Raw genomic sequence first — 13,054 nt, 5'->3', positions numbered from 1 at the left:
GAGGAGACTTAATACATTTTGTGTTCTTTCTAGACTTTGTCAAGTTTCCTCCAATGAAAGAGTAAAACTGCTGTAAGCTTTGGAAACATGTCCTTTGCAGAGGCGAAGGCTTGTTTATCAAGTTACCAAACGTCCACTGAGTCTTCTGTACACAAGGTTCTGTGCCAGGCTCGGGGATGCAGAAAGTGCAATGCACCCCCAACCATACCTGGCCGCAAAGAGTGAACTTTTAAAAAAAAATCACATTGCATTTACACCGTTAGGCCCAGCCTATGTCATTAAAAGTAATTATCATAAAGTATAACAAAATATTCTGCATGGGGGCCAAAACACGGACTGTCTTACCGTCCCAGGCATCAAACATGTCTGTGATGAAGTAGTCAATGAAGGAGATCTGGGACTTGGGGATGCTGCAGGTGTTCCGGTCAAACACTGGCATCACCACGGGGAGCCCCTGTCTCTTCTCTTCATCAGTCTGTTAGAAATGACAACACAGGGCTGTAGGGCACACGAGGAGCTGTCACAGTGGCATCTAATTCCTCAGAACAACCCTGTGAAAACGGGTCATCATCCAAGTGGCTATATGAAGAAGTGAGCTCGGCAGGGTCCTGAGCTTATCTAAGTCAACCAGCTGAGGAGCTGCAGCGACTCACTTCAGGTCTCTGGCTCTCAGGCCTCCTGTGCTGTACCAAGTCCCCCCTGAAGCAGGGCTCTCAGGGTTCACACGCCCTTTTCTGAGCTCGGTCTTCACTATTGCAAGGTCAGGACTATTTTCAAAGTAATACTAATAACACTAACAGTACGAATTGACATTTACACTGAGGGTGCAGAAGCAACGGTGGGTAAAACTGCTGATGCCTAAGCATGAATCAAGGGACTGGCAGCAGACTGTACCAACAGTCATTGTGTTCTTCACTGTCACAGGCTTGTAGTGTAAAAAGAAAGCCCACTTAAGAATGTCCTCACTGAAGCAGTAAGATTAATCTTACTCAGTTTTGACTTTTTAATATTCTGTGTGACAAAATGGGAAGTACAAGTAAAGCCCTTGGCTGCACACCAAAGTGTGATGGTTGTCTTGTGGAAAGCACTTACGCGACAGCGCTGAACTAGCCTCTTGTTTCATGGAACACTATTTTTACTCGAAAGAATGACTGACAAACATGATTGTTCATCTTGGGGTACTGGTCATGCAGCTCTCTGAAGGTGTGTGTAAATCTGAGCAGTCTGCACAATGGAGTGAATGTTTATATGTATTAAATTATTAGGCCATAATTCACTGAGCTGCATATTAAGATCCACATTTCCTGGTGGTGTGTTGAGTCAGAGGCCAGCTGATCAGAGGCCTCATTTGTAACTTTTTATTTTTTTATTTTTATATTTTTTTGTGAGGAAGACTGGCCCTGAGCTAACATCCGTGCCCATCTTCCTCTACTTTATATGGGACGCTGCCACAGCATGGCTTGACAAGTGGTGTGTCGGTATGCGCCCAGGGTCCGAAGCTGCGAACCCTGGGCTGCCGCAGCAGAGGGCACAAACTTAACCGCTGCGCCACCGGGCTGGCCCCTGTAACTTTTGATTTTTAGGTCACATTGGCTGGTGAACATTAGTACATTCCTTTCTGGGAAAAGGACACCTAAATAGAGAGCTTACATTAAAGAACCTAAAAGCGGTTCTTTCCCACTATTCCCCATTCCCATTGAGAATGACTAGGAGTAGGATTTCAAGTCCTCTCTGGGTCCTGGGAAGCCCATTAATGGCCTCCTACCAGCTTTTGGCTCACTTGCTCATTTCAGGTCAGTCGATCAGGCAGCCTTAAAATTTCCACTGTTGTTCAAGGAGTAGTTTGGGTTTTTTCCCCCTTTTTTCTGGAAAGCTCAGAACTCTCTGTCCTACTTTTCTTCAATTCAGGGGCTCTCTTCCCAGCCTTGAAAGACGCAGTTAATGTACCCGGTCCTCGGTCAGCCATTGCGCCGCCAGCCCTTCTAAACATCATCAGCTATTCTTTATCCTGCCTCAGTGGTACATTGCAGCCATATAACACCCCCTCCACCCCCCACCCAAATGCATTACTTGTAGCTACTGTGTTTGTCTTTCTGTCACACACACACACACACACACACACAGCAGTCCTTAGAGCCTCCCCTCTGGAAATAGACCTGTATTTCACATGGTATCTTTTGGTCTACTACTTTCTGGATTTTTCTCCTTTAACTCCTCTTCACCCTGCCAAAGTGAACAACATATTGCTGCTCTCCTTATATAAAAATTCTATTTCCCTTCCTTACTAATTTTGCTCATAATGCTTTGTTCTCCCAGAAAGTCCTTTCCTATTTCCACATTTCTAAATCCTTCAAAAAAACAGCTCTAACATCCTTTTCAGAAAGCCCCTTTTTTATCTAGAAAAAAAAATCTTTCTGAACTCTCGTGGCACTGAACATATACCTCCTTTAGAGGTATTTTCATTTTTTACCAACGGGTGGACCTATGTCTACATCCCTCCCCTACTGTATGATGCTATCCATGGGCAGGGATGTCTTACTCACTTCTCTGTTCCCCACAGTGCACCACGGAGACGATAACCACCTAGTGAATGAATGGATGGTTTCCCAGTTTTTGTGGATGTTCCCAATCTAACACTTTGAGGATGAAAAGATACTTCCAAAGGCTCAGTTTATCCCCCTTCCCCTGGAGAGACTTGGTGACCAGCCACATCAGTCTCTTGAAGGAACCAGAACCCTAATCCAGGCAGGGGTGAGCCATTTCCTTCCTGTTTTATTTACTAATTAATGAAGTTACTCAGCTGGAGAGGCCCCAGAGTTCCATGACCCGAGGCCATTCCCAGAAGAGAAGTGAGCTTCCCTCCGGAGGCAGCGCACCTGTGCAAAATACTCCTCAGAGATCCTCCCGGCCCATTCAATGCACAGGTCCAGGGGCCGGCAGGGGTTGGCCACGTCAGCACACTTGATCATCATGCGCTTGATCAGGATTTGGTTTTCAGGAAAGTTCTTCCCAGTAAGGTTGCATTCACAGTCGCTGCCCTCAATCTGGAAAACAGACTGTCAGCTCAGGGTTGGTTCAAGATGATGGTGAAGCCCACAAGGCTAACTGACCAGACACACCATGATCACCCCGACACACTTAGACATGACTGGGCCTCAGCGAAGGAGGTTTCCCCAACCTTATTCCATCTGTAATACACTGATAGAGTCTTGTAAGAAAAAAGAAAAAGAAAAGCCTCAAGCAATACAAAAACAGAGTTTAAAAGATCAAAGTCCCTATCACTACCCTTCCCCTCATTTCTACCCTCTTCCCCAGCGCTAACTGCTGTAGCAGTTTTTGTTGTTTTGTTTCTAGTAATTTGGTATGTAATCTGAAAGGAGAGCTTTTCTCTCAGTTTTATCAGGAAATATGTAAAAACAGAACTTGCAGTTTTTTTGACATATTAAAGATGGGGAAATAACACATACCTGTGATCCCTCATTTATTTCCACTTACTATGCCTGCCAGCTCCCTCTCTCTGATGACCTGTCCTACCCCCACTCACCCGCCTTGTCCCACTTCGTTCCTTTCTCTTAAGGCATGTGTCCATCGTGCTTTCCTGGCTGCTCTTCTGACTAGGAGGTAGGGAGTGTGAACTATGTAAGTTTTCGGGGTACGAGGAGCAGAGAAGTGGGCCAGGGCAGGAGCAGGTGTGTTCAGCCATATTTAAAGCCTGGTCATACACTAGTACATACCTAGTGGTGGATGTCAGCGGTCCTGAGCCAAGTGGCCCAGTCTAGGAGTATGCTTACGTAAATGCGGCAACAGGCCAATTATATAAGATCTGGAAGATTGCTATTCTCTACCTGCAAAGACACCATCGAATTGATGTGTGGAAACAGTTATTTAGCTCTCTGGAGCTCTGCCACAGGCTGAAAGACTGTGTCACATTTAAAGGTTTTTGTTTTGTTTTGAGACTGGACCTATTCATTAAACCATCAGTGGGCAGAATTATGTTCTGAAGGTGGTTGTTTCGATTACATCCCATTGGGAAGAGACTGCGTACTATAGATACTGCAGTAAATAAGAAATCTCAGCACAGAGCTGTGGACTTAGTTGGGTAGACGACCTTCCCAACTCCAGATTCTGTGATTTGGTATAACTTTTCCCTCCTGCATCCCCAGATCCTTGCTCCCATAAGTCCTCTATGGAGGGAGAGGGCCCTGGCAGTGTGCTGTGGAACCCCTGGGGGATGGAGCAGCACACAGGTGAGGTGGATACTGTCCCTCCATCCAGGCTGGTCATATGGTGGGTCCTACACAGATGGTCTCCTTACTGATGGTCAGGTTACTCTTAAGACAACCATTCCTCATCCGTCCACATATGCAACTTCTTCTGCTCAACAGGAATGAGCAAAAAGCTTTTCTGACTTTACAGGACTATGAACAGCTTCATGGTTTAAGAGGGCAGTTGATCTCATTTTAAACAACAGGATGTGAACCTTCTGTCCATGTTCCTAAAACCCCAGTTTGTACGGATCTTAAGGCAGGTCCAAGGTTTATCAGTAAATTTTAAAAACGAAAAACGACTTATGCTTTTGTTTTCAACCAGTCACTCCAATTTGGTTATATATAGTCTTTAGGTACTGATAGGCTTTTAATGCAAGTCAGCAGAAATATAGATCTGTAAGACATCCAGGAGCTGAAAGGGCTCTAGATCCCCTAAAATACCATCATCTATGCCAGTCTGTTATCTGCAGGCTCCTTCCATTCTAGTCTTTGGCCCACCTTCTTTTGTCACCATTGGCTTTATCTCAGGGCCTTTTTTTCAAGGAGCTCAGAGTTGCTGTGGACACTGTCAATCTATTCTCGTCCCCAATGAAAACAAGTGGCCAGTACTTTCAGCCCTTCTTTCCAACTCCAAGCAAATAACCACCTTGCATTCAAGAGGGAGAGAAAATGCTTTGAGGCCAGAGTAGGCTCTAATGGAAATATACTCTGATGCATCCTATGACACGGGACATGCTTACCTCAGCTGCCATTGGCTTGTTGATGCTGTTCACAAATTTGTTCACATGTTCAAAGTGTTTTGTCATTTCCGTTGCTAAAACCATGTCGATAATAGCCTGGCGCAGTGTTCGATAATGGTTCCTAAAATGAGCAGAAGACAAAGGGCCTTGTTCATATGTCCCGAATTAGAACTGTTCTGCTACCATTTCACCACACTTCCCACAATCTAGGAGGAAGCTGGGGGCGCGAGTTAAGAAATAAGTGCAGATCACAAACAAGTTTACCTCCTCATCTTCCCACCAAGCCAGGACCTGTTGACACTATTCCATCTTCCCCAGTGATAGCTGACCCTTCCTCATACGCTTTATGAGTATATAAAAAACAAGACAGTCCCTGTCACGTGGCGGGCACTTATTTTACAGGGTGATTCCCTTCTACCTTCCCTTGGCAACATCAAAACAGTGAGGTGGAAGGAAATGCCTTCCCTACAGGCTGGAACAGCAGCAACCTGATGAACTGGCCCAATGTATTCAGTGCAGGTGGTGATTCTTATTACAGAGGATTGTCATGATTTCTTTTGATGATGGCTGGGAAGAACGTTTGCCCAGTAATACGTTATTCTCTAAATCACACTTAGATAGAAGCTGTAACAGACGGAGCAACAACCCAGCCTAAAATTACTCTCCAGCCCCTATCCTCTCATTCTAACTTCATGAGCCAGAATGGGAGCTGAATAAAATTGGCTATTGGAAAGAATTCTTTTTGTGAAAAATTTAAAAACAATCCTTGATCCTGATGAAACTTCACCTGAAGGTAGAATAACTGGTCTCTATATTTCAGATTTCTGGAGACCAAACTGATAGGTTCACGTGGACGAGTGGCCCTTGTATGTTCTCCGTACACTGCCCTCTCCCAGGAGTCTGCTCTCCTGCCTGGCTGGTGCTATGTGGGGAAACCCACAGCCTGGCTGCAGGGCTGGGGCAGGCCAGAGGAGCTGCTCCTGTCTGTTCACATGTGGCCAGCTCTCCCCAGAAGGGAGCACACCAGCTAGAGGGAAACCAGCAGCTCTGCTGGGACCTGGCGAACACCGGCTCCTGATGAGTTAGGATTTTAAGTAGCCAAAAATTGAGCTGGGGAAAGATGGGGAAGGATGTTTTTTCCTTGAGTTGCACAAAAGTCAGGGTGTTCTCTTGGGAGGGTAAAAATATGTGCTATACTTACTAGTAATACGATCAATACTTATAGAGTGCTTTGTAGTGTATAAAACATTTTCATGAACGCATTGAAGACCAAATGAGATTTAAAAAGATGAAATCAGTCTGAAAAGTACAATTAAGTTTATAAGAGCAAGGTTATTTTGCTGTCTGATACAGTGGTACAACTATTGTCGTTCCCCGCCCCTCTCCCCTAAGAGGAAGCTAAGTACTTGGAGAAGTTATGGAAAACGGGGCTTCCCGCTTATACTCCACAAACCTGAGCACAGAGGCCCAAGCACGACGCACCTGTCAATATTCTTGAAAATGTTGCATTTGCTGTCCTTGACCGTGAGCTGGAAGGCCAGGGCTGTGTGGTGACTCTCCAAGACAGCGGTGTCATTATAGAGCACGGCAAGTTCACTGCCTGCGTTGCACAGGAAAGAGTTGGTCCTTCCCGGGTGATCCACGTCGTGGACCGCGGCCGCAATCAGTGCTGCCACCTCGTCCAGCTGATCGAGGCTTCCCTGGGGTCGGGGGGAGGCAAGGTTGAGCATTACCCACTAGACGGAGGAGACCTACACTCATCCCTGCCTCTCGGGAGGGGACGGGCCAGGGGAGGTGAGATTATCAGAACGTTCTCTCAGCCCGCTGAGCCTTCTCTGACTTCCTGGAAGTTGAGAGGCTGCCTAGGACACGTGGCATCCCCTTGCTGTGCTGTGGATTATCTGGAGGGAAACAGAAATCTGAGCTGCAGTTATATGCATACCTAAATTCTTTACCCAGAGTCCATTCACTCCAGTTCTGCAGGAAGAAGGCAAACAGGCCTTTCCAGATGCCTGCCACGTGGTAGTGCCATAACTCTAAGAGGGGCCGAGCAGAAAGTGGCCTATGATCACAAATATTACCTATTTGCCTACTTCTGAAAAGATTTTGAGTGAGTGGCCGTAAACGGCAGAGATGCAACAAAACTATTCACACAAAGGTAAAAGGATTAGAGCCGAGCAGTACAACAGGATCAAGGGCGAGAAGAAGAGTTTTCCAGGAAAACCGAGGCTAAGATAGGGCTCTTGCAGTTAAGAACAAAATTCAGCTCTGGGCTAGCAGGTGGCAAAGGCAAAAAAGGAACCAGTCTTTCTAAAGCTCTGGGTGTATGATTAAAGAGCACAAACCAGGGCAGCGGGTCCAATGCTGTCTCGGCTCACAGCCTTAGGAGGGAGTTATCAGTGGGCTTCTATGTAAGAGACACCGTGCCCTGTGACTTCATCCATTCGGTAATCATTTATGGGATGTTCACTGGGTGCCAGCTGTCATGCAGAATGCCGGAGCTACAGCGATGAATTCACTGGCACGGTCTCTGCACTAATGGAGTGGATAATTCACTGGTGAAGGCACAAAGAAGTAAAACACACACACAAAAGTAACTTACTGTGTGCTGTGCTACGCAGGGCGGCACGGCCGTTTTGAGAGTGTAACCAGGGACCTGAGCTGGTTTAGGGCAGCGCTGTCCATTCGACCTTCTGTGGTGATGCAAGTGTTTATACCCAATGCTGTCCAGTACAGTAACCCCTCGGCACCTGTAGCTACTGGACACTTGAAATGTGGCCAGTGCAACTGAGGAACTTTTTCATTTCATTTAATTTTAGTTAAGTGTGAACAGCCACAGGTGGCTACGGGCTACTGTATTGGAAAAGGCAGTCCAGAGCGTGGCAGGGACGGCTTTCTCTAAGGAAGTGATTTTTATGCCGAAGCCTGAAGGATAAGCAGGAATTAGCCTGGCAGAAAGTGGCAAGGGAGAGAATTCCAGGCCGAAAGAACAGCCTGTATGATGCTCCCGAGGTGAAACAAACAAAAAAGTGGTTTGTTCAGGAAACTTAAGAGCACCGCTGTGGCTGAAGGCTAGTGAGTGAGGGGAAAAGTGGCCCCAAGAAGAGGCTGGAGGTGTTCCCGAGTTGCTCTCACAGGCGGTGGGAGGCAAGACTGCAACCTGCTGCTCAGACGCTAACAAGGAGGGAGCAGCGAGTGTGAAGCTCAGCCCTGGACCTGCCCCACCCGGAGGGGGCCATTGCCACTTCCAGTCCTGACCTCCCGGAGCTGGTGGCAATCCCCGCGTGGCCCCAGTCCACACGAACAGGTTTCCCGAGCAGGGACCGCGGGCAATGCTTTTCTTTCTAACTCTTCTCAGAGACTGGTCTGTAATCCCAGGGCAAGCACACACACCTGGCCCCATTGTGCTGCTGGTCGGGAGAGGCCTTGTAATCCACAGGTGCCGTCAGGACCCAGAGCTCTCACTGGATCTACCTGTGAGGGAGGACCCAGGGGCCCAGACTCTGGGCCTCCAGCCAGGGCCCCTGGACTATGCTCAATCTTGCTTGGAGTCTGGGGCCAATTGATTTTTTTTCCCCAGATTGTGTACCAATTTTATTTTTATCAATTAGTACATGAAAATGCAGACAATGTAAAATGTTAAGATATATCTGAGTGTCACTTTCAGATAACATATTCATTTTTTTTATTGATGTTTTAATAGTTTTTAACATTGTAAAATTTTGGGTTGTACATTTTTGTTTGTCCATCACCATATATATGACTCCCTTCACCCCTTGTGCCCCACCCCCCACCCCCATTGTGGGGCCAATTGATTTTTACGTTTGTCAATTAAGTGGATTCAAGTAACTGGAGTAGACAACACAACTAGCACTAGATGAGGGCCTTTCCCTCCAGCCTACACTGATTTACAGCTGGCACTTTCACACAGGAACCAGTCATGGCGTGCACTGCACTTTGGGTGGGCGCAGTCTAATAAGGCAACGTCTGACAACAAGTGGGAGGAGGCAGGGAAGGAAGACGGGGCCGCTCACTAGCAGGTGGGAGAAGCAAGGCCCTTCCTATGGGAGGGAGGGACTGTCTGTGGAAGAAAACTTCCCACCAAACCCACCACGGGAGAAATTCCAAACCCACCACAGGAGAAATTCCAAACCCTTGGAGGTGCAGACACTGCTGCATAGTTTTTTCCTTCCCTTCCTACTCCTGCAGGAGTAGATTTGGATCACACTGAGGCAGCCTGGCCAGCACAGACTCCATTCTAGAACAGTTCGTTATCTAGGATAAACAGTCACTTACACCGGAGAATAATAAAAGAATGCCAGCTGTCCTGACCTCTCTACTTGCGGTGGTTCCTGGGAACCAGTAAGATGGGGGAGGACAGGCTCTGTAACATATGAAGGGGATGTCAGCTCTGGGCATGTGTCCATGTGGCTGGGTTGAGAATACAGAGCTACAGCATAGTGACATTGAGAATTTTAGCCTCATTGCACAAAGAATTAGGGGTGACAGATAATGTGGAATTTGGTAAAAACCCATTTTCCTGACTCTCTTCATCAGGGGCAGCAGGATTGGGGGAAGAGGCCTCTGGAGGAAATCCCACCTGAAGCGCCCCATGGTAGACTAACCGTGATCTTGGGCTCTGGGCTCAGGAGCCCCGCCAGCCCAATTCTTCAAGGTTCCTTGGAGTCTAAATTTTCTGATTCTCTGGCAGGGGCTGCCAGAGTTAGAAAGTGTCTTTTGAACTGTAAGTATGTTATGTCTAATCTTAGACTTGTTTTTATTGCTGCTATTTGAGAAATTCAATCAGATGCTGAATGCACTAGCAGAACTCACAATTTAAAGAAAAATCCTTATTTTAGGGGAGAGAGAGAAAGGGAGATAATAAAGTGAGTAAGCATTCTCTAATTTATCAAGCATTTGATCTGTATTTTTCTAGAGTGGCTCTGCATAAGTGAGGATCATCTCTAACTCAAGAATGCAGCCTGTAGATCACTTCAGTGTTGGTGTTAATGCCCTGGGTCCTGTCCTCAACTGGCAGTGTGCAACCTCAGCTGTCTAATATCTGATGCAGGGAAAATGGAGGAACGTGAGCCTGGAGGAGGGATCTGGAAGTGTCTTAGTGCCTCAAAGACAGGCGCTATAGAAACAGGCTGATAGCATCCTTTTTAAAAGTAGGAGACAAAACTCTTCAAGAGCATCATTCTTGGACCACATTCTTTGCTTTCTTGCTGATGAAAGTGAATACCAAGATCTGTCTTCGGCAAAACTGAGAAGGAAACATTCCCCTTCCCCATTTTCGTGCCATTTCTGCTCCTTCTACCTGTCCCACTACCACCCCTTGCCTTAAATACCCACGGTCTTGAGATTAAGAAAACGATCTAATGTCAGGCATTTGCAGATTGACGTGAATCAGTCTCTATACAGCACTTCTCCCAGGGGTCTCGATATTCTAAGCTTTAGTTCTAACTGCAGCAAAGAAATTGCAAGCTTCATTGTGCAAGTGATGGTCGCTAGGAAACGGGAGATGGGGATCTCTTACTAGCTGCATATGGGGTGTACATAGGGCTGCCCTATAAGTCAGCCCCTGTACATGAGAGTATTGACTTCTAAGTAAGACTAAGGGATATGACACTCTTTCAGAATTATGCAACAGTCATTAATAAACAGATACACACACCTACACAAAACACACATATATATGTGTGTAAATCAGTAGAGTGCTGAATGGCTCAGTAGTATCTGGATTATAATATACCATTGACCAAATCCTGATCCTAAAACTTAACCTCTAGACCTAGTAACCATTTGCTGTGATAGTTAAGTTCTGTCCTCTAACCCAGTATCACAAAGGGCTCCTACTGAACATTTGGAGAATGGGTTCATGGGTTAGCCGGGCACGTAAAGAAGTCTCTACAGTGGCATAAATTATTATTGTAGGCATCTGGGGGAGGGGGGGGATAGGAGAAAAGGACATGTCTTTAAACACAAAAAATGATCAATTTGGCAGCCCAAAAAACTGTCAAATTGGTCACACAATAGCTGTTTGCCTAATATATTTATTAAGATTGAGTTCTTGGATCTCCAATCTAGGCAGGTAACTAGATCGTGATATCACAATTCTACCTTCACTCTTTCCTTTCCAAGGAAGAAGGCAGTGGCGTGCAGGACATCGGCGGCATGGGTGGAGTTATGGTAAGCATTGGAGGAGTGGTAGTTGGCTTCAATCACTTGGAGCCAGGCCCGAAGTGTAGTTTCAGAACAGTGTAAAAACTCACATACTCCAAACCGGGAAAAGACCTTTAAGCCCAGGTAAACCAATGGCCTGGAAAACAGGAAAACAAACCCTGATTCATTGTATTCACTTGTCCAAAAACTGCTTTCTTTGATGATACAGGGGAATGGAGGCATTTTTCTTCCGATTCTTACTTAGTCCACAGGCACAGGGTGTAAAAATATCTCCTCCCCAAATCAGAAGGAGACAGAGCATCTTTTCCTCACCAGCCACTTCTTTACAACAAAGTGCCTCATGGTGGTCAATCTAAATGATGTCTAGATTATCTCTAAGTCGTATGCCCTTCAGTGGCTCTAACAACCAAGAAGGGTCCCCAGCTGTCCCTCTCCATCTCCACTTCCACAGAAGCTCAGCACTTCCTTTGTGTCTCCTGAGGAAGTGACTGAGCCTAAGGACAAAAGGACTGGCTTGTATGGTCTCAGCAGTCATATCACTTAGAGTCATGTGATTTATTTATAGGTGAAAATCATTCATATCCTGTAGACCAACACCCCTGGAAGTTCTCCTACTATAGAAGAGGACTCGCTCGAGTTATCTAACCTTTCCCCTGCCTACAGGATGGATCAAAAGAAAAGTCAAGAGTGCTCTCAAACTCATTTTGTAAGGTAGGGCTTCAATAAGTTTGGGGCTGAGAATACTTAGAACTCTTGGCTCATCAGCACAAATGCATGACCTGGGGAAATGTGAAAAGGACACTCAGTACTTCCTCATCCTGGGTCATCACCAGGCTGACCCCACATCCTACCCACTAATACTCCGTAAAGGAGCTCACTCAGGGGCCACAGTCTCTGCTGGTTCAACACTCCTCCAGCATGGCATGAGACGCAGGACCTGTGAGCTCTCTGGTGGCAAGGACTCACGTCTCCCTCAAAGTTTCCAGATGTGCAAGTCTTGAGCATGGGCATCAATCCTCCCCTGCCTGCAGCCAGAGAAGCCACATACCTTTTATGTGTAACAGCTTCCAATTCAAAGATGTTGAACTCCCAGCTTTCCTCATTATCAAGTAATTGAGCAATACAAGGGGGGACATCGTTGATGGTTATTGGCATCGCAAGGTGACTGTGACTCTGGTGCACATCTGAGCAAACAGATTGGACAGGGAGGCTGGTTAATTGTGGAATCTTGCCTGCCCCTGAGCATTTGTCATCTTCATGGTTGTGACTAGAAAGAAAGTCTTGAACTTCCAAGGGTAGGAAGATTTTCACTTCAAGGTTGTTCTCTTACATTATTAAAATTCAAGACCCCCAAATAGAAAAATAATTGTTTAACTGTGTGTTTAAATGTACAATAATTTGCAATTGTTGTTCTGACAGTGCTCAGAGAAGTAATTTTAATTAGGAGACCTGGTTTCAAATGTAGACCATAGAGATGCTTCAACTCCAATGAGACCAACAAGAAGGAACAGCAAAGCCATCCCCAAACAATAATCACAACACTGGGGGAAGGCACAGGCTGGAGACAGGTCATCAGTAACAGGTGGACAGAAGACAACTTACTCTTAGTGAACACATACTCGTTTCCTGACAGCCTTCTCAAGCCATCCTGGAATACAGAAAGATGCTATTAGAAGCATGCTTTATATTCCATTATCATTATTCTCTCATTTCTTTCATTAGCCAAAGAGATTTGAATCCTGAATAACCCAGTCAGTCTGGAACTCCAAGCTGAAGCTCAATATTAAATCAGAACAATAGCTACAAGATAGAGGTTACTCTCCCTTCCTTGGCTGTTAGCCCCAGGAGATGGAGAACCGA

General features: G+C 46.1%; 1 protein-coding gene across 7 annotated transcripts in view; it reads right to left on the bottom strand.

Moving 5' to 3' along the window:
* The window catches only part of PDE8B (phosphodiesterase 8B), a 203,781-nt gene that overhangs the window by 5,553 nt on the left and 185,174 nt on the right, over positions 1-13,054 (bottom strand). For 2 of the 7 annotated variants that reach the window (XM_058566465.1, XM_058566553.1), the window contains exons 15-21: positions 12,797-12,842; positions 12,243-12,378; positions 11,132-11,330; positions 6,491-6,708; positions 5,009-5,129; positions 2,877-3,056; positions 346-475 (exon numbers count right to left, since the gene is read on the bottom strand). In XM_058566465.1, coding sequence (XP_058422448.1) covers positions 346-475; positions 2,877-3,056; positions 5,009-5,129; positions 6,491-6,708; positions 11,132-11,330; positions 12,243-12,378; positions 12,797-12,842 — 1,030 coding nt within the window. The remainder of the gene's footprint in view (positions 1-345; positions 476-2,876; positions 3,057-5,008; positions 5,130-6,490; positions 6,709-11,131; positions 11,331-12,242; positions 12,379-12,796; positions 12,843-13,054) is intronic. The other 5 variants (XM_058566640.1, XM_058566725.1, XM_058566847.1 and 2 more) reach the window with 3 other exon arrangements.

The sequence above is a fragment of the Diceros bicornis genome, chromosome 1 (assembly GCF_020826845.1).
Source record: "Diceros bicornis minor isolate mBicDic1 chromosome 1, mDicBic1.mat.cur, whole genome shotgun sequence".
NCBI classification, from domain to species: Eukaryota; Metazoa; Chordata; class Mammalia; order Perissodactyla; family Rhinocerotidae; genus Diceros; species Diceros bicornis.
This window is presented reverse-complemented; position numbering and strand designations above follow the sequence as displayed.